The sequence below is a fragment of the Zalophus californianus genome, chromosome 13, assembly GCF_009762305.2.
Source record: "Zalophus californianus isolate mZalCal1 chromosome 13, mZalCal1.pri.v2, whole genome shotgun sequence".
Taxonomy (NCBI): domain Eukaryota; kingdom Metazoa; phylum Chordata; class Mammalia; order Carnivora; family Otariidae; genus Zalophus; species Zalophus californianus.
Genome location: NC_045607.1, coordinates 9011490 through 9035645, shown reverse-complemented (window position 1 = coordinate 9035645; position 24156 = coordinate 9011490). Strand labels below are relative to the sequence as shown.

Here is a 24156-nt window from a genome sequence, read left to right as displayed (position 1 = left end):
GTCACCATTGGCGGTTGCTAGATCGCCAGCTCATTGCTTTAAGATTTAATAAATAAGAGCAAAGAATCACACGTATTTATTTTTCCTTTCCTGTACCAAAGCTTTTTCAGGGAGAGCAAGTAGTTGAAGAAGAAAAGTTGCTTTTTATGTAGAAGAATTCCAGCTAATAAATACAGAAGGAATCACAGAATTAGAAAATCACCATTTTGAAAACTTTAGTGAAATTATGAATCTAAGCAGCAGTCATCAGGGGATGAAAACGCTGCCCAAAGAACAGTTGCTGGGGACTTGTTATGACCCAGGTCGCAGGCCGACCCCACCAGAACCCCACGCAGGGTGGCAGAGCTGGACTCCGTGCCTTGCAACAGGACACCATCAGACATCTCTGCACCACTTGTGAATCGTTCCTACCTAAAAAAAATAATCTAACCAGCATCTAATCAAGCCTTTTGCTCTAACTGCCAGTTCACAGGAAATACCGGAGAATGACCCAATTTCCCCAACTTAACCAGTGGCCTGAAGGAAAGGGGAGGGTAGAGAGGTCCTTACAGAATAAAAGGAACCCAAGAGGCCTAACAACCATATTCGGTGCATCGACATCGTTTGGATCTTGATCCAGGCAAAGCAATAGTTAAATGGTATTTTTGAGACAATGGAGAAAACTTGAATATAGACTATCTACTGGGTGATACTAAGGAATCATTGTTCATTTTGTTAGGTATGATAATAGCCTGCTGGTCATAATAAAACAAATTGTTTGCCATAGATGCCTACTGAGATATTGATGGGTGACATGACACAGTGTGGGGATTCATCTTAAATCCTCTAGCAAAACCGCCACGGATTAGGGGGGAGAGGCGAAAGCAGCTTGTGCCTTGTTGGCAATGTTGAAACTGGATGAGGGGACCGGGTGGATTCAGTCTGTTGTTCTCCCCACTTTGGGAAATGTTTGAAAATTCCCATAATAAAGAGTAAAAAAGAAGAAAAGTCCACCTGGCAAAAGTGTTAATATTCAGGGTGCCTGTGTGTATGTCCCTGATGGCTTGAGCAGTGAGCAGATGGTGGTTGTGGCCTTTAGAAGCCAGCCCCACGGGTTTGTTCCAGCTCTGCATGTCCTTGGGAGCCCTTCCCCGCAGAGGTGCCTGGGGTCAGGTCCCAGATGCAGGGCAGGGTGACTGGTGCCCGCGCCGCAGTCACAGCCTCTGCACCCTGTGGAGGGCAGGAGGGGCGCAGCCCAGCGACCTGGATGGCTAGTCGCTCCTGCCACCAGGAAGGGAACATGACAGGAGACACGGCACTCAGAACAGAGATGTTGGCATCTCTGGAAGACTCATGCCTTTTCTTGTTGTCCTTTTCTTCAGAGGAATTGGCTTTTAGAAAAAAGAGGCTGTGCATTAAATTTATCCCACGGGATTCAACTGAAGCTGCAATTTGTGACATTCGGATCATGGGCCGGACCAAGCAGGCCCCTCCTCAGTACACGTTTATTGGGTAAGTCTTAGTAACACAGATGTCCTCTCTTCTCTCTGCCCAGAGAGCTCAGGTCACTCCTGGGGATAAAAGTCCTGAGGCTGTGGGACCCACGGGGCTCTCGGCCACCTGCCTCTCCGGCCTGAGCTCTCATCACTGCCCTTCTTGCTAATGCTGCTGCCAGTCCAGGTGCCGAGCTCTTGACCTCTCTGTGCCTTGTCCATGCTGCTTGCTCCATCTAAGGGCCTTTCCTTCCCTTGTCCTTCTGTGTGTTCGTCCTTCAGGCTCCTCGGGGACCTTCCCACATAGCTGAAAGCCCAGGTGTCCTCTCCTTTTTGACCACTCGGCCTCAACTCTCTGCATTGTTTATTCACCCCACTAGAGTTTGAGGAGCACCCATTTGTACCTCTGGGCCAAAGACCCTGGATATGGTGGTGAATGAGCAAGCGAAGCCTGGCTGTCATGGAGTTGGTATTCTAAAAGGGGAGACAAGCAACAAACAAGTAATAAATGAGTGAGACCATTTCATTAGTGGCGAAAATGAAACACAGCGACGAATGGAGGCTGCTTCAGTGAGGGTGTCGGAGGTGGGGTGGGGGTGGGGACATGTGGCAGAGATGTCAATGTCAAGAAGAAGTCAGCCATGCAGAGACTTGAAGGCAGAGCCTTCTAGGCTCAGGAGCAGAGCAAGAGTAAAGGCGGGAATGGGTGTGGCATGTTCAGGGGCAGGAAGCAGCCCGGTGTAGCTGATGTGGGTGAGCGAGGGTGAGTCGGGCTCTGGGGTGAGCGGTTAGCGTAGCGGCAGCTGGGATTTTATCCCAAGCACGCTGGAGAGCCACTGGAAGGTCTGAGTCAGGAAGAAACACGAGTATCCCATGACTACATGATAATTCCCTGTGTACTTCTCTGGTCTCATGTTCATCTTCCCCGATAGGCAGAGGACAGCTGAGGGCTAGGCCCGCTGTGTCTTGTATACCTGGTAGCCTCAGTACTAGGCATGGACCCAGCTCTGTAGCTATTTTGTAAACACGAAGACAGGGAATCTCAGGATTTCATTCCGCACTCTTGCTTGTAAGTGACAGGAAACCCAACCCAGGCTGGCTCAAGCAAAAGGAAGAATTTGTGGTCTGGCATAACAGCGGAGTTCAGGGGGCAGGATGGCTTCAGGTGTGGCTTGAAGTAGGTGCTCAGAGGACATCACTAGGGTCTAGTTTCCCCCGTTTACCTCCTTGCTCTGATTCCAAAGTGTGGATCCCATTCTTCCACATCTTCTCCCCTAGTTAGTGGACTAATGGTGGTGTGGGAGCTCTACCTACTTTTCCTTCAGGTTCAGTTTCTGAGGCAAAGAGCAAATCTACGTTCTTGATAATTCAAACAGGTTCTAGAATTCAGTCTAACTGGTCTTAATTGATCTCACTGAAGTCCTGTGCCCTGAACCCATGACTGCTACCTGGACAGGTGTCATTGTCTGAGAAACCAGAACTGAGCTGGAAATGGGATTGACTCCATTGGAACCCAGAGGCTAAGACTGAGGGGTTGAGTGCCCCCCCAAATATGGAAGGAAGCAGGCAACGAGTCAGAAAGAGGGGTGAATGGATGCTGGATGCCCAGAAGATAAGAGTATTTATTATATTCAGTCAACTGAATTCAGGTCTCTCAAACTAATGAGTCCCCGAGATGGTTTTCGGCATCCCTCTTTCCCTGGCCAGGTCTGCAGGTACCCCGCTCATCCCCCTGGGTCCCCATGGGTGTGCTCTCCTACTTGGCTTTTGCAGTGGCCTCTGGATCTGGGTTGTGTTCTGTTTTGCTTCTTGTTCGCTTGAACCCAGGTCTTCACTCTACAAACCGGGCCTTTCTCTGTGGACCTTTCCCTGTGGGCGATGGCCTGGAGGTGTGGTATTTGTGTGGAGCACCTGGAGAACAGGTGTCATGGGAGCAGATGATTTTCATCCTGGTGCATGAAAGTTCGTTTAGACTCTTCGGCTGTGGAATCCGAATGCTCTGTCTCAGAATTCTGTGATCATCCCCTTCCTACACAATCCAAAGTCCTGTTTTGCAACATGGTTTAAACTAATTATATGAACAGGATTACGGGAGGAGGAAATAGTTTAAAAAAATGACTGTACTTCAGGTACCTAGAAGCAGCCATTTACATATAAATAGTAGAAAGCAACAATTTAACAATGAATTTTTAAAGTCTAATTTCAGTTACTATGTATATTTTTAATTACAAGCTGTAGTACTTTAAAAGACTCAATTGTTAACCAATTTAAACAATTCTAAAGAATAGATTGTTACCATATATATCTTGATAATCAAAATTAGAGCCTTCTTTCTTTTATATCATTTTGGAAAGATTGCTAAATAAAGCATATTTTGTATCATCTTAGAGCAAAAACTCCTTTTCAGAAGAAGAAAATTCCAGTATTATTTTTAAGGAAGGAAAAAGAACAGTGTCCAGAACTCTGAGTCACCTTTCTCTTAAAAATGAGCACATACATTACTCTGCAAGAGTTCAGGCTTGTCGGCTGGGGGAGACGAACCTCAGGCTGAGAACAGCCCCTCCAAGGCCAGGACCATGGGGCCATCGCCGAGGTGTGATGGAATCAGGGTGGCCGATGGGAATCAGCCACCTGGTAAGACGTGATTGTGGTTTAGAGTAGTTCCTGTAGTGTACTGAGAAGCTGCCAGGATTCTCCACTGAATAAATCTGTCCTCATTGTTTGATGAGATGCAGTTCGATGGGGGAGTTGAGAAGTTTTAAGTTGGATGTGGCTAAAATAACCCTGTTCCAGTTTCTAAGACCAAACCTGTCTTGTAAACACTCATAATGGGGTGGGGTAGGGGCACACATCAGGGAACAGGAGACCTGATGTGGCATCTGTCGAGCCCCTTTGTGATCACTCTTGGTTGCAGTGGTCCATGAGGCACATGCCTCAGGCTTTGTGGTTTGAAGAGGTCTCCCCAGCTGCCCCTGAGAATGAAGCCAACTGCAGGTGATCTCCAGGCAATGGGAGCTTTATCCAGAAGTTGGGACATGTCCTTGAACAGGGTGGGGCTAATTCCCCTCATAGGGAAAAAACCAGGCACATACGGGCGCCTGGGTGGCTCAGTCGGTTAAGCGTCTGCCTTCAGCTCCGGTCATGATCCCGGGGTCCTGGGATTGAGCCCTGTGTCGGGCTCCTTGCTCAGTGGGGAGCCTGCTTCTCCCTCTGCCTGTGCTCCTCCCTGCCCCCACTCCTGCCCCCCCAAATAAAGTCTTTAAAAACAAAAAACAAACAGGCACATGCATCCGTTCGCCCACTGTTGCCCCGTCTGTCTCACCCTAACCATACAAAGAACTTGAAGTGGATTTTTACATAATTACCTATAATGAAGTGGCAAAATAAAAAGAATTTTGAAGACTGAGAACCAACGAAAACAGCAATAGTGTAGTAAGAAGGCAGGCTCCAGCGCAGGTAAAGAAGATGGCAAATCAGAGAGCCTGCCTCGTTGGGACAGTTGACTTCACATCAGGCTCTGAACTCTGACACCCTGAGCACAAAGGGTGGTGATGGAACTGATCTTTGTGGGCAAGAGTGGACTCCCTGGTGTTGGAGACTGCGATTCTTTTAAATGGGTTGGTTTGCTTTGTTGCTCAGGTAAATGCTTTGTGCTGAACCACACTATGAAGATTTCTGTTTTCTCCTAAAGGGAACTGAACAGCATGGGGATCTGGTATCGAATGGGCAAAGTACCGAGGAATCATGATTCATCTCAACCCACAACACCTTCCCAGTCATCAGCTGCTTCCACCCCAGCCCCCAATCTCCCCAGGTGAGGCCTCGTCAGTGGTGTCCTGTGCTGTTAACGCATGTTACAGTGATGTGGTCTTGGGTCTCACTGCGTGACATTTTAGAACACCTCCACTTAGTATCTACTGAAAACTGCAGAAGCAATACACCGCTAGAGGAGATTTTTAAAAATCCAATTAGAAATGTTTGCATTACACAAATGTAAAGGCCATTCTGTATTCTATCTTGTACGTATTCTGCAGGCTCCTAAGATAGCAGAATATTCAACTTTAAATTGGCTGGCTATTCTAAAGAGCTCATAGCTGCACACAGACACATGATTTGTAGCCATGTGGTTGGCCATAAGAAGGCAGAATTCCTTCTCTGCCTTGGTCAACAACTCATTTGAGGGTTGGTAAGTAATTTTGCTCGTTTTCATATTGTTTCTTTTCCCAGTGAGCTACAAACTAAGAAACGGGTAGTTTGGGTATGAGAGAATAGCGAGAAGGTTTTTGGGGGAGCTGGTTTCAGTAACTCCACAAAGAAACTTAGGTGAGCAAACGGGTCACTCTGCACCTGATTTCAGTTTAATAGAGGTAGTCATGGTCTCTGCAAAAAGCAGGTGGTAAAAAGAATCCTGTCAAATAAAAAAAAAAAACTCTTACCTCTCAGCACTGACTTATCGTGGTGAGCATTGCCTAATGTTGAGAATTGTCGATTTCCTGTGTTGTACACCTGAAGCTAATATAACAATGTATGTCAGCTATAGTTCAATAATAAAAAAAAAACCCTGTGCCTTACTAGTAGTGAATTATTTGAGGGCAAGGAACAAACAGCAAGGAGGGATTAAATTTGAGAAAGTGATTACAAAAGTAAAAAAAATAAATTAAAAAAATACTTTTTTACAAAAGTAAAAAACAAGAATTGGTGAGACAGTGCTGTTTGGGGATGGATGTAGCATAAACGAGAATGAGTCTAAAAGCTTCCACATGGGTGAATAGAGATGAACAGTGTCTGTCAGGAACAGATTGTGGGGCTCCTCCGGGGCCCACAGACCACACCCTGCCCTCCGGGAGGTGCAGACGAGAGGGTGGTGTGGCCGCCGGTTCTCTGCGCCCTGTTCCTCTGGCTGAGCGTCTGCCCCCCTCAGAAGAGCGCCACTGTCGTGAGCCAGCAGCGCAGAGGACTCTGTCCTTCGGGTCTGGTCTTTCTTGGTGACAGTTTCACAAACCCAGAGTGATACTTCAGCTTGACTACTTGGAATGGCCTGAAACTTGACAAGTAGTTTTTAGTCTTGAATTGGCACGAAGACACAGGAAGAGCCAGTGAGCTTCCCAGAGTCGCAGGGTGAGCAGTGGAGTGCCTCCAGTTTAGGGGTACCGGGCTAACACAGCTCAGGTCAGCATTTTCACGGTCCTTTCTCAATACCCAGAGCATCGGCACAGCTGCATGCTGTCGCCTGTGCCCGGGGGCAGCTCAGACCCATCACCTGTGCCCGGGGGCAGCTCAGACCCATCACCTGTGCCCGGGGGCAGCTCAGACCCATCACCTGTGCCCGGGGGCAGCTCAGACCCATCACCTGTGCCCGGGGGCAGCTCAGACCCATAGTTCTAGAATGGTTACAGCTGCTGCCTGTTGACATCACATGATCTGGAAGGGCCTAGGCTTGGGCCCCACCTCCGGGCTGGCTATAACTTTTCTGTTGGATCAAGAGCACTGCTTCTCCCAGTTAAAGCAGGAAGAGCGACCTCCCCAGAAGCTTGCCAGGCAGCGAGAGAACACGGTCACTAGCAGCTGAAGCGAGAGGGCCCGAGAACGCAGGCCACGGGAAGCCAGGCAGAATTGAAGGTAGTGCGTTAGAACAAAAGGTTTATAAGGTTTATGTATTTTATGTAAAACTCTTGTACAGTTTGTGGTTACAAGGGCTACAAGGAAATTGGATCAGTTTTGTTTTACTTGCCAAATGAAATAGATGTCAGAATAGTCCATATAAAGTGTATTCCCGGGGTGCCTGGGTGGTTCAATCGGTTAAGCGTCTGTCTTCGACTCAGGTCATGATCCCGGGGTCCTGGGATCGGGCCCCATGTTGGGCTCCCTGCTCAGCTGGGAGCCTGCTTCTCCTTCTCCTCCCTGTTCTCTGTTGCTATCTCTGTCTCTCTCTCTCTCCCTCAAATAAATCTTTAAAAATAAAATAAGATAAAAACGTATTCCCATGTAGCTGTAAGGTTAAGCCCACCGGTACGCCGAAGGATAACTGAATGTTACATTAATGCTCCCGGGTAAATGCCACTTGTCTGTCCCCAGTTCTCTTTCGCTGGGCAGTCCTTTCCAGGTGGTATGCACATCTCTGTGAGCCTCCTAATGAATCGCGGAGGGGGGGGTGTCTTTGCTTTTTCTATTGTTTTCCTATTCAGTACCTTTGACTTTAAAAAAATGAAATGCTGATGTTTCACTCAGTATTTCCACTGAAGATTTGTGAAATGAAGAGCATCTTATTTCCTTGAGGTTTCAGGTCTGTGATCTCCCCAGCAGAGGAATCCGATAGCTTTCTCTCCGGTGGTGGGCTGCGGGAGACACTTGTTTTTCTGGTGTGGGGGTCTGCAGTGGGCCTGTAGGGTGAAGGCTTCCAAATCCAGCTCCTGGGACCTCTGCTCTCCCCCATCCCTAAGCTTCAGAATTTAAGCTAAACTGGTAGTCTCTCCTTCCCTTCCTTTTTCGTGTTTCTGTGCCTTTGCTCCTGCGGACAGCTATACAACGATGTGTCTCAAATCCCCTGTCTTAGATGTTGGCTCAGATGCCTCTCCCAGGAAGCCTTCCCTGAACACCCTGGGCCTGGGCCTGGGCCTGGGCCTGGGCCTGGGCCTGGGCTGGGCTTTCCTCTCTGAATGCTTCTTTTCAGCCATCGTGCCTTCACCTTGGGTTGTGGTCAGGTTGTGAACTCCTTGAGGGCGGGAACCATGTCCAGTGCCTGTTACCTCGTAGCACTCTGCCCAGATCCAGGCACATGCTCAGTTTTGCAGCAAATGCTTCTCCAACAGCCTAGGACCCTGTGTTGCAGCTCCCCCCTGCCCCTGACGACTCCTGAGTCTCTGAGCACTCCTTGGGTCCTTTTCTGACTAGAGCGTAAGCATAAGAAATACTTCCAAGTGTGGTCTTTTGTGTGGACGCAGGGATCAGGTGGCACAGCAGGGCTAGAGCGAGCGAGCGTGTGCGGTGATGCAGCGCCCTCTACTGACCAGATTTGGAGGTGGCCAGGAGGACTAGCGAGCTGGTTCCAAGGGATAGCAGGCCCTTTTCCCAGCAAATCCCCGGCGGGGACTGCAAGGGACCAAAGGAGGGCCAGTAGCAGACCTTGTTGCCAGCTTGAGCTCGAGCTTTTATGATGTATTGTATGGTGACTAACATAACATAATAAAAAAAGAAAAAGACAATGTTAGCTAAAAAAACTAAAAACGTGTGCTCTGCCTCCATTTCTTATGTTGTTACTCATATTTCAAAGAATTCTGTGCCATTTTTTGGAGAGCTGTTATCCCCAGCTTATTTCAGGCAAAAGGAGCGGTTGGTGGACTTTCTCCGGAGTTGATGAGTCATTACCTGAGGACCTCATGGTCCTAGCAGAACTGCGCGCTCTAGAGGCAGGTGCCAGCCCTAGGAACAAGCGCTTCCTGCCTGTTTCCTTCCTGTTGTTGCAGGGAATGCTAGTCGGGAGGCCAGATCTCGGTTGTCCTTTCAGAATGGTTGGGCCCCTGGAGAGAAGAGGGAGCCCCTTGGCTGTATCCAGTGAATCGGATGCCATGTTTGGTAAAGTTCATGGCAAAAGACAGGATGACAATGTGTCTCTGCAGACCTCTTCCTTGTTCAGTGACTCTTCTCACACGCATACATCTCTGCACATGTTTCCTGACCATTTCCAATTGAGAAAGGCGTGCCACCTCTTCGAGGAGTGGGGAGCCCCCGTTTTCTCTCTGGGCGTCCAGGCTGCTCCACCCTCTGCCTGTCTGCTCCGTGCACCCTGCTCAGCATAGGCTGGCCTTGGGGTTGAGGCACTGTCCCCTCTCCCCATCTGTCTGACAGACTGGCCTCAGCTTTGCAAGTCAGCCTGGTACATAGAAGCAGACAGTTGGTGTGTGGATCCAGGCTTTTCTGATGCTCTTCCATGCCGCTGCCTTGGGGCAGAGGGCAGGTAGAGGAAGCACCTTCCCACTTCATCCACAGCGGGCCCCGCTCCTCCGCTCGCACCATGTCTCACATATGGTTCTGCTGCTGCCAGTTCCAAGGTTTGAAAGAGCTCTGAGAGGCAGGTGGATTCACAACTGATGGAGCACCGGTTGCCACAGAGTGTGGATAAATGAATGGCTCCATGTCGTCCCGGGAGAGGGCCCCTGGTGGACTGCTGCCCCCTGGCTTGCTGAGCAGTGGAACCAGGGGCTTGATAAAGACATCAGAGGCACGCTTATCAAATTTGCAGATGACACAGAGTCATTAGGGAGAGCTGATGTGCTGAATGACAGAATCAATACTCTGCATCTCGAACACTCTACTGGAACCAGGAGATGAAAGGTGTTGGGTAAAAACAGACGGCATACCCCACTCCCAGGTTAAAAAAAAAAAAAAAAAATCAGTTGCACAAGAACCAAACTGAGGACACCTGGCTTAGTGATTTGTGTGCAGTGACCAGGCTGGGCACGAACTGGGATGGTGTAGAATGCGGCCTGCTGTGCCAGTGGGGCGTGTCCGGGGAGGTAGTGTCCTACACCTGTCAGGTTCATTTGGGAGGGTCACATCCACTGCCACACACCACCTTGTAAAAGTTACCCAAACTGAGCACTGAATTTGGGTAGGACGAACCGTTGTTTTGCCCTGAGTAGAGACAGGGCAGCTGGCCTCAGGTGTTTAAATGGTCAATATGTAGCCGAGAGAAGTGTTTCCAGGTGGGGATGGGTTGTTGGCGGCCCCAGAAGACAAAAAATTAGATCACGTGGACTGAAGTTTTAAGGTGGTAGATTTAGGCTTAACATGTTCAAAAAAAATTAAAGAACTCCCCAAAGGCAAAACTGCCATGGCGTTGAAGAAGCCCACTCAAGAGGTTGTGTGCTCCCAGCCATGGGCAGCGTTCAAACAGCATTTGGATTTTTCAGACCTGCAGGGGTTCTTCAAAAGCCTTATTTAAGAAGTGTATCTTGTCCCCATCCTCAAAAATTCAGACTCCCACGGCACCTGGGTGGCTCAGTCAGTTAAGCGCCCAACACTTGATCTCAACTCAGGTATTAATCTCAGGGTCGTGGGTTCAAGCCCCGCAGTGGGTTCCGCACTGGGTGTGGAGCCTACTTAAAAAGAAAAAAAAAAAAAAAATCAGACTCCCAGACCTGCACAGTAGGCCTTGCAGACACCTTACCGAGGGTGCCTCCGGGCAGCTCCACTGGGTAGGGAGGGCGCAGAGCAGGGGGTGCTTGTCACCGGGGTCTGCCCGTGTGGCTTTCGGTGCTTCCTCGCCATCTGACTTGCGGCCATTGTCCTCTTCTGCTCCCCAGTGCTGGTGTCTGGGTGTCTCCCTGAGCTGCAGAGGGCCGTGGGGCCCCCCTCCCTGGGATGGATGGCACAGAGGGGCCCCGACGGTGCTGACCCTGTGTCTGTGTCCCAGCTTTGGCCTGTATTTTGCCCCTTTCAGAGTCCATCTGCAATAGGCAGTCTGGACTCCAGAGTGCTGGCATTTCTACCTTCTGTGGACCCTGTACTCGGGCTGTCCTAGGAAAGATGGGACGTGTGGTTCTAGTAGCTCCCACTGTGCCCTTTCCCTTGGCCTGATTGCACATTGTGCTTCTGAGGGAGAAGCTGCCCCCTCAGGCCACGGGCACGTGTGATCCTGCACAGACATTGGCCCTCCCCTGGGAGAAAGTGTCTTCTCCCCGCCCCCCACCCCAGAACCCCAGAGCACACACTCCTTCACCAGCTGTTGAATCCTGCCGTGCAGCCCCAGCCTGCGAGGTGCAGCCTCTGGGGAGCTTCTCCCAGGTGCCAGGCGGGGCTGAGCTTCCCTTATACGGCACATGGTGCTGCCCTGAGTTGTTCCAGTAATCTTCCGGTGATTTGTCAGCTCCCAGCGAGTTGTCAGTCACAGGTTCCAAAGTATGTTTCTTAGTGACAGACATAATTGTACTTAACTTTTTGCGTGGATGTTATCAATCTGTGACAGATACTCTGGGAAATGGGGCATTCTGATTGCAGAAGATCTGTCACATGCATTTAGTCTTTCTCTCAGGGACACTAGGATTCAGTCACAACTTTTGCATGTCGATGTCAGGTTTTGAGAACATAGATCCTTGCTGACCTCAAAAATCGTTCCGTCACTCCGATCCCAGGGCTGTCATCTGAAAGGTTAATGGCTCTTCCTAAAGGAGAGAGACAATCACACTGCGAGGATCTGGAATTCAGGCCGTGCACGCCCAGGCACACCCCCCATCACAGCCGTTGTCAGAAGCCCGTGAGCCGCTGCGCTCTGTCCCCCACCCCGGACCCCCGGACCCCACCTTCCCGGGGACATGGGGTCAACCTGCAGAGTAAGCCAGCAAGCGGAGGGAGCCTCAGCACACTGGGTGGCGTCCTGTTGTCTAAGCCTGTCACTGTTCAGTTACAAGGCGGTCTTTGTGTTACAGAGGACGTGTGTCCCCTGCCCTGTTGTGGCAGGACTTGAACAGCACCCATCAGGGAGGCCAAGTTTCCCCAACGAGGTGTTTGCCGCCGTCCCAAGGGACAGAAGGCTTGGCACCAGAGACGTTGCCTATCAGGAGAGGAGCCCCAGCAGATTTTCCTGTTGTGTAGGTTTAATGGAGAAGGTTCAGCCTAGGGGAGTAGAGGGAATTCCAGAGTGGAAAGCTCTTCTTTAAGGTCCCTCATTTACGAGAAGAGTTGTCTGTGTCCTGCATCAAGGTGAGATTAGAGGCCGAGGGCCGCCAAGTCCAGTGATCCTTTTCTTCCCCCTAACAGTAAACACTGTATGCCCTGGATTCCAAGCTCACATCCATAGGAACAAGAGACAGGTTGGGGGTACATGAGCCCCGGGGGAGCTCTCTTGGTCCCACTGAAGGAGGGTTTGGGGCTGGCCGTTCCAGCGGGGGCCTTCAGAGCCTTGCACCTCCGCAGGGCGTGCCCAGGCAGGACTGTGGGTCTGGCTTCACTTGGGATAATTAGACTTCCTTTTCCTTCACACGAAAAACCACACACATTTTTGTTTATTTAACTTTGAAGATGGGATACACATTTTTATTTCCTTCCTGGCTGCGTCACCCCTTTGAAGATGAAGACTTACTGCAGATGTTTTTCACACAGGGCACTAACACCAACACTGTAGACTTGAGCTCCCCTCACTCTGCCCCCGGTACCTTCCACCCACTGCTTTCGAAAGTACCAACAGCCAGGGGTGCTCCCGAGAAGGGCTGTCCATGGGGTGGGACCTGAACACTGATTTAAATCAAAGTTAGATTCAAGGTTGAGCTTCCTGGGCCTGAGGTATTATTTCAGTAGCTCACCTTGACATTCTTTGCCTGGAACTTTAAAGCCCTACGTTGCCTGCTGTCCTGGTGGGCTTTCCAGATTTCCACATGTTCTTCTTACTTTCTGAAACCTTCACTGGCTTCCTATTATCTGACATACCTCCCACATCATCTTGCATTAATCAGATGAGTCTCTTCTTGACTCCTGAGCACATCACTCTCCTTCCAGAACCGTCTCTGCTCTGGCCATTGCTGTGTATCTCGGCCTCTGCCCTCCGGGAAGGGGCAGACCAGACTTCAGAATGCAGAGCCTTAGTCCCGTCCACCTTCCAGCCTGGGATAGCCTTCGCCCCTTCTAGAAAGCCCGGCCCAGTCTATTTTCCCCCTTCCCCTCCTCCAGTTGCTCGCACCAGACGATTCGGCATTCCGCCTTTTCCTGTCATTGCTACGTGTAGCTATGTTTGGTCTTATGACTAGATTTGCTGGCTTATTGATGACAGGGATTCTTCTGTTTCCGTTCTGTCCTTTAATGCTTTAGAAAAGGCTAGTCACACAGAAATACAGATGATAACATTGTACTCCCGTGTATGGAAACTTAGCAAGTACTTTGAACTGTGTCCTCTCACTTAATTCAGTAAGCGTTCAGTGAAAAGCACGTGGTCTCAAAATGGCAGGGACCTTTGAACGCCAGGTTCCTGGCTTATCTGTTGAATGTATAAAGTGAGCTGGTTTAGATACATAGCACCAGGTATTAATCTACTGGTCCATCCCTCTTCCATCTATTCTGCCAGCCAGCAGAGACTTACCTTGTATCTGCTACGTGTCGGGCACTTTCCAAGTGGTTTACAAATAAGAACTCCTTTAATCCTCCTAACAGCTCTGTGAGTAGGGTACTGTCATCACATCCACTTTAAGACGAGGACACCAAGACCAAGGAGGTGAAATCCCTTTCCCAAGTTCACACAGCTACTGAGCGTCAGAGCTAGGATTTGAACCCAAGAAGGGGAGCGGCCTCTGGCTTAGACTGTCTATGCCCCGAGGCTCCCGGCCACAGGGTCGCCGGCTGTGAAGCAGCCACCCAGGTTGTCCCAGCTGTTTCCACGTGTGGCCCCTGTAGGCTCCTGACCAGCAGCTGGGAGCCACGGACTTGGCAGAGTGTGCACGTGTGGGTGCAGGGAGCCCATTGTCTTCCTCAGGCTCCTCTGGTCGGGAGCTGCCCACGAGGTCTGCATCCATACCCTTGTAGGAGACCCGTGAATGTTTCTGGGGTCCAGTCCACCAGAGCCAGAGATGGTGGCTGAGGAGAACGTGTGGAGGCCATACACGAGGGGGTCCTGGCGGCGCAGCTCCCTCCAGCGGTCTCTGAGCCCACGATGAGGCAGGGTTACAAGCGGTGTGATTTCTTCTGGCCATTAGAAGAGCAGTGCGAGAGAGACCTACAGGGGAGGGTTCTCTGAACATCTTTGAAGGGCTTGTGTCACAGGGCTTTTGCTTTTGCGACAGTATCCAACTTCGCTGTGGTGTCAGAGCGATGTTGAGGGGAGATTTCATTAGAGTGCAGTTTGGTTTTGCTGGATGTGAATGATGAGTTGAGGCCGAGCAATACACTTTTTGATATTAATTTTTAATACGGCTTCTTGGGAAGTCAGAGCTTCTATTTAAAGAAGAATTGACTATTCGTCAATACGGCTTCCATCTCTGAGCTGGACTTCTTCGCTTTCACTCTTACACATCAGGTTTTGACAAGGTAGTTGCTGCTTGTAAATGTGGTATCTTTGTAATTTTTGTGACTCTGTGAGTGTCTAATTTTTCTTGGTGGTTATGACGGTTATGCGCGCTGCTTGGCGTTGTCCCGGAAGCAGGGTTGTAAATGTGAAATGATTTCCTCCCGTGCCTGCTTCACGGGTGCGCGCGGGCTCTTTGTGCACTTGGTTTAAGCTCCAGGGTTTGGAGAAAGGCCTTTTTCAGGATTATGAAAATAGTTTTCCGTGTGTCAGAACAGATTTATCAGTTCACTTTAGGGCCGGTTTTGTGAACCAGACCATTTAGAGAAGGATATTTTACCTTTTATCAGAGTGGAAGCTGACAGTCTATTTGCAGGTAGCTCTACAGAATATTTCATCTGGATCTCTCAGTGTAAATCTAGCTGCCAAACAAAGTAAAAATGGGCATTAAGTGAAATTTCCCACTATTTTATACCCAGCCCCCAACCCCCACCCCAGTGCTGTTCTATTTCAAGGCAGGGTTTCAATTATTAATTTGGATATTTAACAAAATCCTGGGCTTGCAAGTAACTTTTAAAAGGCCCCTTGAATTTTATTTGGGTCAGGTTTTTGCCCATGGGTAGGGTAGCATTCAACTTGAATACCTTTTCTTGAGCAGATGTTTTGTTTCCAGTTGAATAATAATGTTAATAATTATTAGGATAAATAAAATTATCATCATCATTATTTCAGCTACAATCTTTTGAACATCTTGTGCCAGGCATTGTGCAAACACTTTATAGATATCGTTTTAATCTTTATAACCATGCAGTGAGGTGCATAATGGGAATGAGCAAAGCCTTTAAGAAATAAGCAAGATGCAGCGGGGAGAGTTGGCAGCTGAACCAAGCGCAGGGCATCGGGACTCAGGAGTCAGGACAGGAGCCTGGTCCCACCATCCTTGCCTGAGTTTTAGGACTTCACCTCACTGTCTCCTCCGGCCTCACCGGGGACCAAACATTAGCCACAAGCCATTCCAGACCATGGTCCACATTGCACCTCCTTATTAGTCATTGCTTTATTTTGCTAAACAAATTGTTTTCCACAGCTTCCGAGATTGATTGAGCAAGAAGGAGAAGAATGCATCTTTGATTCTTTGTTAGGGTTTGTTTTCGGCTCAGACTGTTCCCTGCCCACCCTGCACTCTCACGCACATAGCCTTTTATGGATCTGAGTTTGGCAGTCTCCCTGCTCTTGAATTTTGGAAAAGCGGATATTTTAGTAGGCTGGAAGAAGATGAAAAGCTAGAAGTGCCCATATGTTCCTTGTTTTTAAAAGTAGGGTCAGTGAGGTTTAGAGACTCTTTAAATATTTCAGTTTATAAGATTAGACTAGATCATCTGGAATGGAAGTGCGGTGCCCTGGGTCCCAGACTTCGCTTTTTTCTTCATTTCTTTTATATGGGAGGTAGGTGTTTTGGCATTGCAGGGTTCAAGTGTAATAAAACTTAAATGTAGTGAATAAATACCATGATTTGGAGTGTTGCTGCAACTGTAAAGTTAGTTTCTTTCTTTCTTTCTTTTCCTTCCTTCCTTCCTTCTTTCTTTCCTCCTTTCCTTCCTTCCCTCCCTTCTTTTCTTTCTTTTGTTTAAAGTAATCAGGGACTTGAAAAATAGACGATTGGTACAAGGATGGCGTAACTTAACCGAAAACTCCAAAGCTTTAAAGGAGTACAGTCTTCGGCATTTTTCTACGGAAGCATTTTCTTCACCCAGTTAAATCTTCACGAGTTGAGATTAAGCATCCATCCTGAAGTGTCTGTTCGAGTACTTTGAAATTGCACACAGTTGTGCATTTTGTTGAAACCACGCCGACCTTTGCTCTCATTTTCTCTTGGATTAGAATTGGTAAATATGATGTGGTGCTGGTTTGTCTGGATCCCAAGATATTTGCAGAAGCCGGGAATCTGAGCAACTGGCCTAGCCCAAACCCAAGTTTCCAACGAGGTGCCCTTGGAGGTCTTGATGCCACACACGTGGAGAGAGGTGGGGCTAGGACCAGGTCTCGCCTCCAGTTACAGCGCACCTAGCATTTTATACTTCCTGCCGTGAGGTGGGACAGACAGCATTTTCCTGCCCTTGGTTGCCCCACATCAGGTCCTGGGAGACACCTGCGTGAGGGAGGGCTGTGGTCACCAGACTACCCAGACAGGAGGGACCCGGACCTTACTTGTTTTCCGGGCCCCCGCCCTTCTCCACCTAGAGTAAGCGGGAACTCTTGTGCGCTCGCTGGCGTTTCCTGTCATGTTCATTCACTCTTCATACCTCTTTGATTCTAAATTTCAGGAGTAATTTGTCACTTTAGAGCAGGGAGTCATTAATAACCATTATTTAGAACTGTCGAGGCTTCCTCTCAGTGTGTGAGTGTCTGAGTTAAGCATCCAAAAAATTGGCCTTGTTGGTGGCAAACGGGGCCTCCGTATTGACAGATCCGAGGCTGCCCCACCCCCACTGGCCTTTCTAGTTATTCCAAGTCTGTCTTTAATCACCGAGAGGGTGGCGGCCGAGTGGTTAAAGCACGTCCTCCTGGAATTCATTAGTATTATTACCAAAGACCGTGTTGTAAATTGTTGATTTTTTTTAACTGCGTGGAAAAAATTTCTCCTTAACTATTTCATTTTAATGTGCTTTAAAAAAAAAAAGGAAGAAAGATTTTTCTCATCAAACATTTGAAACAAAACAGTTCAGAAACCCTAACTTCAGATCTCACCGGGTGTGGGCTGAGGGGTTGTCCTAAGAGAAACTGAAATAGCATCTCAACCACCCTCAGGCTGTGGGGTCGGGGCACGGGAAGAAGCCCCCAAACCTGCTGAAGGTGGTTAAAAAGAATTGGCATTCAATGTATGTTAATGCACATTGTTATTCTTTAACATTAAAATTCCACTAAAGTAGTAATAATTACTGTTAATATCTTTTAGTGGAAACTTACAGTAAAGGAGCAATAGTAGAAACAGTATTTAAGGGAGAGCTGCCGGCGTGATAAGAATGCAAATAAGTGTTATTAGCCTAATGATTTTGCCGTCGCCATGGTGGTGCAGCAGCAGTGTTGTGAGTATGTCATCCGGCACCCGTGAATTCGGAAAGTGTGTCAAAACACAACTTCAATTAGTTTGCTCTAATTATGGCTCTGGAGAGTTTGTAACTACATCACTCCTCATTAAAAGAGATTTTCTTATACGGATTAATGTAATATACAAAGGAAAGTTTCAAAGTTCCCGATGCCATTTGCTCCTGCAACGAGCAGGCTCGGAGCGGGGCTGGTGGATCCTGGGTCTACTGTGGCCACCGGCCAGGCCTGGCAGAGGCAGGGGAGGGGGACGGCGGGGCGGGGGGAGGGGGGGGAGGAGGAGGAGGAGGCCGAGCCGGGGAGCTGTGGCCAGAGGGGGCCGTGCTGGTACTGTATGGAGCAGCTCACCCCTCCTGCTAAAGTGGCCATTACAAAAATGGAGTTTTGAGGATTGCCACAAGAGGGTAAATGAACCCATCTCAAGCCTTTAACAGAAAACTGCTAATCTGAAACTATGGGGATGTCGCTCACCCACAGCACCTGTGAAGTCTGGAAGCAGAAAGCTCTCAAGACCTACCATGGCCATGTGTAAAGCCAGCCTTTGGTCTTGTCCTAGGGGCCTCAGGGGAGATTTCGTGGGAAAACTTACTTTGAGTCCTGCAGGATCACATGGCCTCTGTGAAATGTCAAAAGTTCTTTTTTTTTTTTCTTAACGATTTTATTTATTCATTTGAGAGAGAGAGAGCACAAGCAGTGGGGAGAGGGAGAGGGAGAAGCAGGCTGCCTGCTGAGCAGGGAGCCCGATGCGGGGCCCGATCCCAGGACCTGGAGATCATGACCTGAGCTGAAGGCAGACGCCTAACCATCTGAGCCACCCAGGTGCCCCAAAAGTCTTGTCATAGCGTAAAAGAGAGTACCTTAAGGAAATGTTATCTCTTGTCTAAACTGATAGGTAGTTACAAATGCTATTGTTGAGGGGCGCCTGGGTGGCTCAGGCCATTAGGCATCCAACTCTTGGTTTTGGCTGAGGTCGTGATCTCGGGGTCATGAGATGGAGCCCCCAGTTGGGCTCCGCTCTGGGCATGGAGTCTGCTTGAGATTCTTTCCCCCTCCCTCCCTCCCTCTTCCCCTCCCCCACTCACGTGCACTCTCGCACTCTCTCTCAAATAAATAAAATCTTTTTAAAAACTATTGTTGAGCTGTTGCCATTTCAAAAGAAGAGAAATCCACATTTTCTTCTGCTGTCACTGACTTCCCTCCCCCTTGAACACCGGTAGGGCTCTGCAGTGCCCACCTCTGCGAGGCCCCGCTGTACAGGGTGTAGACGGCTATAGGGGGTCTCAGGTCCACTGTACAAGGCTGTTCCCTTGAGCTTTGCTGCCCCTCACCACGGCCATTCTCCTGAGCAGCTAGTCACAATGTCCTTGTGCCTCCCCGGTTGGAAGAGCTCAGTGGTACATTTTGAATCCAAGAGTTAAATTTTAGAATGCTTGTTGAGTGCACCTGGGCTCTGGATGCTACTCCTAAACACCCCCCCCCAATTTATATACACAATGCAGGATATCCAAAATACAGGCTTTGAATATGTTTTTTTGACCTTTGATCTCTTTGTCCTTATTTCTGGTGCATACAGGGGGGTATGTAACTTGGCCTTCTTTATACGACTCACAAGCAGTGTTCTCTTGAGTGCGTTCTGTCGCTACTCCAAGTCTCAGTTTCCTCTTCTGTAAAGTGGGGATAAGAATATCTCCCTTGCAGATTGTTCTGAGAAATAAACGGGGGACACATGGAAGGGCCACACCAGGCCCACAGCAGGCACTCGTGCGCGTGGCCTTCTGTCTTTGTCCAATCTGGGCCCGAGACCTCTCCGTTGCCCCCATTTGGCCCCTTTCTGCCCCTGCTGTAGCTTCAGTCCCGCCCGCCCCCCCCCCCCCCCCCCCGCCGGTTCTCACAGAGCCAGACTGTGGGCTCGGGCCCCGCAGAGCTGGGGCAGGGATCGCTGTGCTCACAGGTGAGCAGCTGGCGAGGGGTTAAGATAGTAATTGTGTGAGTCTTCCAGGCTTTCTCCCAGTCCTGCGATAATTTGATGAAGAACTTCACCCTAATTAAATATTCAAATTAGGAATAAGTGTCAATATGGCTTCCCATTGCCTGGAATGATGATTAATTGTATTCAAAACTCTAGTGGCCCACTGTAATCTAAACTGAACCGTTGTTCTTGATTATTTCTGCACTGCACTTGCCATGTTTTTGTTTTAAGATTTAAACTAGTAATTGATTTGCCATATGCTGTTGAGCTGCACATACTTTAAAGCTGTGCGTTTAGGAACTCGGGGGGTTTGGAATTTTGATTTCCTTCGTCTTCCAGTGGCAGTTTTCTTGTCCCATGCAGAGTGATTCGGTGGGGAGGGGATGGTGTCTGTGTTGCCCAGGAGGAAAACTCATCATATAGTCAAGTTGGTAGGCTGAGGTTGTATTGATTATGGCAAATGGGTTGCTTGAATGGAAAATGAACAAGTCTGCATTTACATTTAGCTTGGGCTTTGCATTGTCTCAGCAAAGCAACGTGTTTCTAGTGGAAAAAGCATCAACTCAAATCCTAGCTCAGCCAGTTTCTTTCACTCTGTGTTCCTGGGCAAGTCCCCTAACCTCTCTGAACCTCCTTTCCCCTGGTCAGTAGAATAATACTTACCTTGTTGGGCTGGGCCACTTCGGGATGAGTGTGAATCGTGAAGAATAGTTCAGGTGCTCAGTAAGTGGTAACTGTCATAGTAATAGATGATTACGGAAACCTTCAGTGTTGTCCCCCGCCCCCCCACCTCCTGACATCTCACTCGGGAATGATCTCCCACTTCTCTGACTCCAGGAGCCTCCTTTGCTCTTTCTCCCTCTGTGACCTCTCCTACCTCATTGTCTTGACTCGTGAATTACTATTTCATGGCTTGAGACTTTTCTGCCGCCCCGCCCCCCGCAGTCTTTTCTCTTGGCAGATGAGACAACAGCTTCCACGACCCTGAACTGGGCACTTCCTAGGGTTTGGTGGAGTGCCTGGTCCATGGTAGGCACTCAACAGATGTTTGTTGTTTTCTTTTGCTTTTTTTTTGCCATTGCTTTAAAATGGAAACATACAACCTTATTTGCATATCTTATATTTAGAGCTTTTTACTTTATGATCTAGGCGATTTATGTGTTTTAATTTACTTATAGATAAATTCCTAAAGAGGAAAGATAGAAGTCTCATTTGGCTCTTTTTTTTGTTTTTTCATTTTTAAAGAAACTTTATTCTCTTAGAGTAGTTTTAAGGTCCCTATAAAATTGAGAGGAAAGTACAGAGATTTTCCATATATCCCCTGTCCTCACATATGCGTAGCCTCCCTGTTATCAACATGACTCACTAGACTGGTACCTTTCTTTTCTTTTTTTTCGTAACCAGGGATGAAACTACATTGACACATCGTAATCACCCCAAGTCCATAGTTTACCTCAGGGTTCACTCTTGGTGTTGTACATTCTGTGGGTTTGGACAAATGTATGATGACATATGTCCATCATTATAAAATCATACAGAATATTTTCACTGCCCTAAAAATCTTGTGCCCTGCGCATTCACCTCTCCCCCAGCCCCTGGCAACCACTGGTCTTTTTACTGTCTCCACAGTGTTGCCTTTTCCAGAATGTCCTAGAATCGGAATCCTGCAGTATAGAGCCTTTTCAGATTGGCATCTTTCACTTAGTAATATGCATTTATCATTTGGGTTTTTAAATGATCTCAGTGCCAAGTCCTGTACTTGACCTATAGTAGGAGCTCAGTTAAAAACTGGTGGACCGAATCAGTCACAAGACAAGATTATAGCAGCCTTGTGTGCCTGCTGATAACACAGTCTGTCTTCCCTTGGATAGCATCAATTCATCGGGTATATTTGGAATTAAGTTTCAAGTCTGGGCATAGAAAGTTTATGAGATGGCGGATATCACTGTAAAGGAAATGGGTCTGTTTTAGATTTTACAAAACCTCGCTTGACTTCGCTGATGTCAATCACATAACAAAACAAAGATGTCTCATCGGACCTTGAAAATGGTAGTAAAGTTTGCACATTGGTGATTTCTTTCTGAGGTCGGCTCCAAAATCAATGAGAAAAAAATCCCTATACCGAAAATTATTTGAGGGCCTAGAGTCATTAAAATAACTGACTCTCGGTTTTAGTAGAATGAAGTGACAAGAAAAATGTCCAGCATTATCTAACATTATCTCTGGGTCTTCACAGATCTGAATCCTAACTCAGAACTCAGTTTGGAAGCACAGGGGACCTGGAGCTGGAATCATTTCTGTGAAGTCTTTGAGGACGATGCTGGTGCTGGTCAGGCCTTCCAGCTGAAAATGATTCATTTTAATTACTGTCCAGGGCAATCTGATACCTGAGCATATGGTCCTTAAGAAATAAGCTTGCCCAAACTGTCAGCGAGTGTGGGCAATGGTCAGGGACCTCATTCTGACACCGTTGACCAGCCTTGGAGAGCGGACGCTCTAGAAGGTGCTTATTAAAATGCCAGCAGGTGCAGCGAGGGTCCCCTTCCCTGTGACTCCCTCACCCTGCTTGTGCCAGGTGTTTTATAAGAGCCTTTTTCTTCATTAAATGGCATTCATTAAGCACGTCCTTACACCTGGCACAGAAGCTGCGTGTCACAGATGACTTCTTCCCAGTGGTGGTTTGCAGGAATAAAGTGGAATTTCACATAGCGGTTTGCTGTGTTCTTTCCCCCACCTGACCACCTTCACTCAATTATCGTGGCTTTTGCATATTATATTCCTCTGCTGCCACCACTCCCCCCCCACCATTTGTTAATTTCTTTTGCACGTTACCTCTGGTCCTTGTCCACCAGCAGACAGGTTCTCTAGAAAACAAGACGTTCCTTTAGCACCAAGTGCTGTGCTGTTTGCTGTCATATGCGTTTGAAAGCGAGGCCAACACTCCCAGCAACTTCTCCTGTTTTCTGCCATCTTCTTCTTACTGATAAAAAGAAAACTTCTCATTGGAAAAAATTAACACATAAAATATATGGAAGGGGAGGACACCTGGGTGGCTCAGTCGTTAAGCGTCTGCCTTCGGCTCAGGTCATTGATCCCAGGGTCCTGGGATCGAGCCCCGCATCGGGCTCCCTGCTCAGCGGGAAGCCTGCTTCTCCCTCTCCCACTCCCCCTGCTTGTGTTCCCTCTCTCGCTGTGTCTCTCTCTGTCCAATAAATAAATAAAATCTTAAAAAATATATATATATATGAAAGGGGAGGGGGAGGGGAAAACTGCACTCTCAGTGGCCTCAGACTTCCGTGGTCCACAGTGTGCCCCCAGTCCTGCCGCCAGCCCCAGGCCATCTGCTGGGAGCTGGCGTAGCCCCACCCTCCCCCAGGGCCCCTTTGACTCTTCCGTGCGTCCCTGTGTCCGTAACAGTGTTTGTAGGGTTGTTTCTGTAGTCGGGTTTTATTTCGTTTTGTTTTGTTTTGACCAAACAGCTGAGTCTTGGAGATTTGGCTGTGGTAATATGAAAAAATGTCTGGCTTATTCCTTCTTGTTCTGTCCTGGTTTAGTATCATATGAACATTTTCCCAGTTCACTGCTCTTGCCAACGTTGCCTGGAAGGACCCGGCTCCCGGCTCTCCTGCAGCTGAGTTCTCTCTCCCAGCGCCACATGGTCCACACCCTCCCCCGTCCCACCCAAAAAACCTGTAAACATCATTTTATGTCCGTACGGTGTTCTGAATCCGACACTTTATAATGTCCTATAAATTATATCACGTTTATAACATTTTATAGTGTTCCGGTTTTTGAGTCGAGCATCATGATTCCGAGCTGCATTTGGTGATTTTTTTTTCCCCCCATCAGGGTTCAAACCCAAGCTGTATCCCTTCAGGCAAGCTGCGGAGCCTTTCTGAGGCCATCTGTCAAATAGAGATGATCTCAGTGCCTAGTCGTAGGATCCGGGTGGGGGTTACGTGGTGAGTGTGAGGGGGAAGCCCTGTGAAAATGGCAGCTAATGTTGTTTGCCTGTTTTTATCTTAAATAAGTCCTTTCCCACATTTCCGGTTATTTCCTCATTTCTAGAGGGAAAGCAAAAACGCCGGTCCTTTTGTCTGCTTCCTTCCCAGTTCTTAAGTCTTAATTTCAAATCCTCTGGAGCATGTTTGAATGTATCTCTTTCAGAAAAAGGAATGTGAATGATCTTTCATTGTCAGTGTCTTCACATATAAAAGACAACTTGAAGGAATAAGAAGTTTCTGAAAAGCCACTCTCTCTCCCTTAAACTTCTGTGGCTCCATTGTCTTCAGGCACATAGTATGGTAGAGGAAGAGTCTGAAATCACCGTCAGGCTCTGCCAGGATTCATCTAGTGGTGGTTCTCTCTTCATTGCCGTTGTCGAGTCCTGTCGGCCTGATTGGCTTCCTTCTTTAGGCCTTTTTTTTTTTTTTATGTTTTTTAGATCAGGAAGTATTTTAGGCTTTACTACAGTATACTCAATATACGATAAACTGCACATATTTAAATAGAATTTGATGAGCTTTGACGTATATGCACATTTACGATACCATCACCAAAGTCAAGGTCGTGTATGTATCTACCACCCCCAAAACTTCCTTGGGCTCCTTCATAGTCCACCCTCC

At 48.1% G+C, this 24156-nt stretch overlaps 1 protein-coding gene across 3 annotated transcripts in view; it reads left to right on the top strand.

The window, feature by feature from the left end:
• Positions 1-24156, top strand: part of MVB12B (multivesicular body subunit 12B) — a 181880-nt gene that overhangs the window by 69853 nt on the left and 87871 nt on the right. For all 3 annotated transcript variants that reach the window (XM_027615789.2, XM_027615790.1, XM_027615791.1), the window contains exons 5-6: positions 1362-1491; positions 5164-5286. In XM_027615789.2, coding sequence (XP_027471590.1) covers positions 1362-1491; positions 5164-5286 — 253 coding nt within the window. The remainder of the gene's footprint in view (positions 1-1361; positions 1492-5163; positions 5287-24156) is intronic.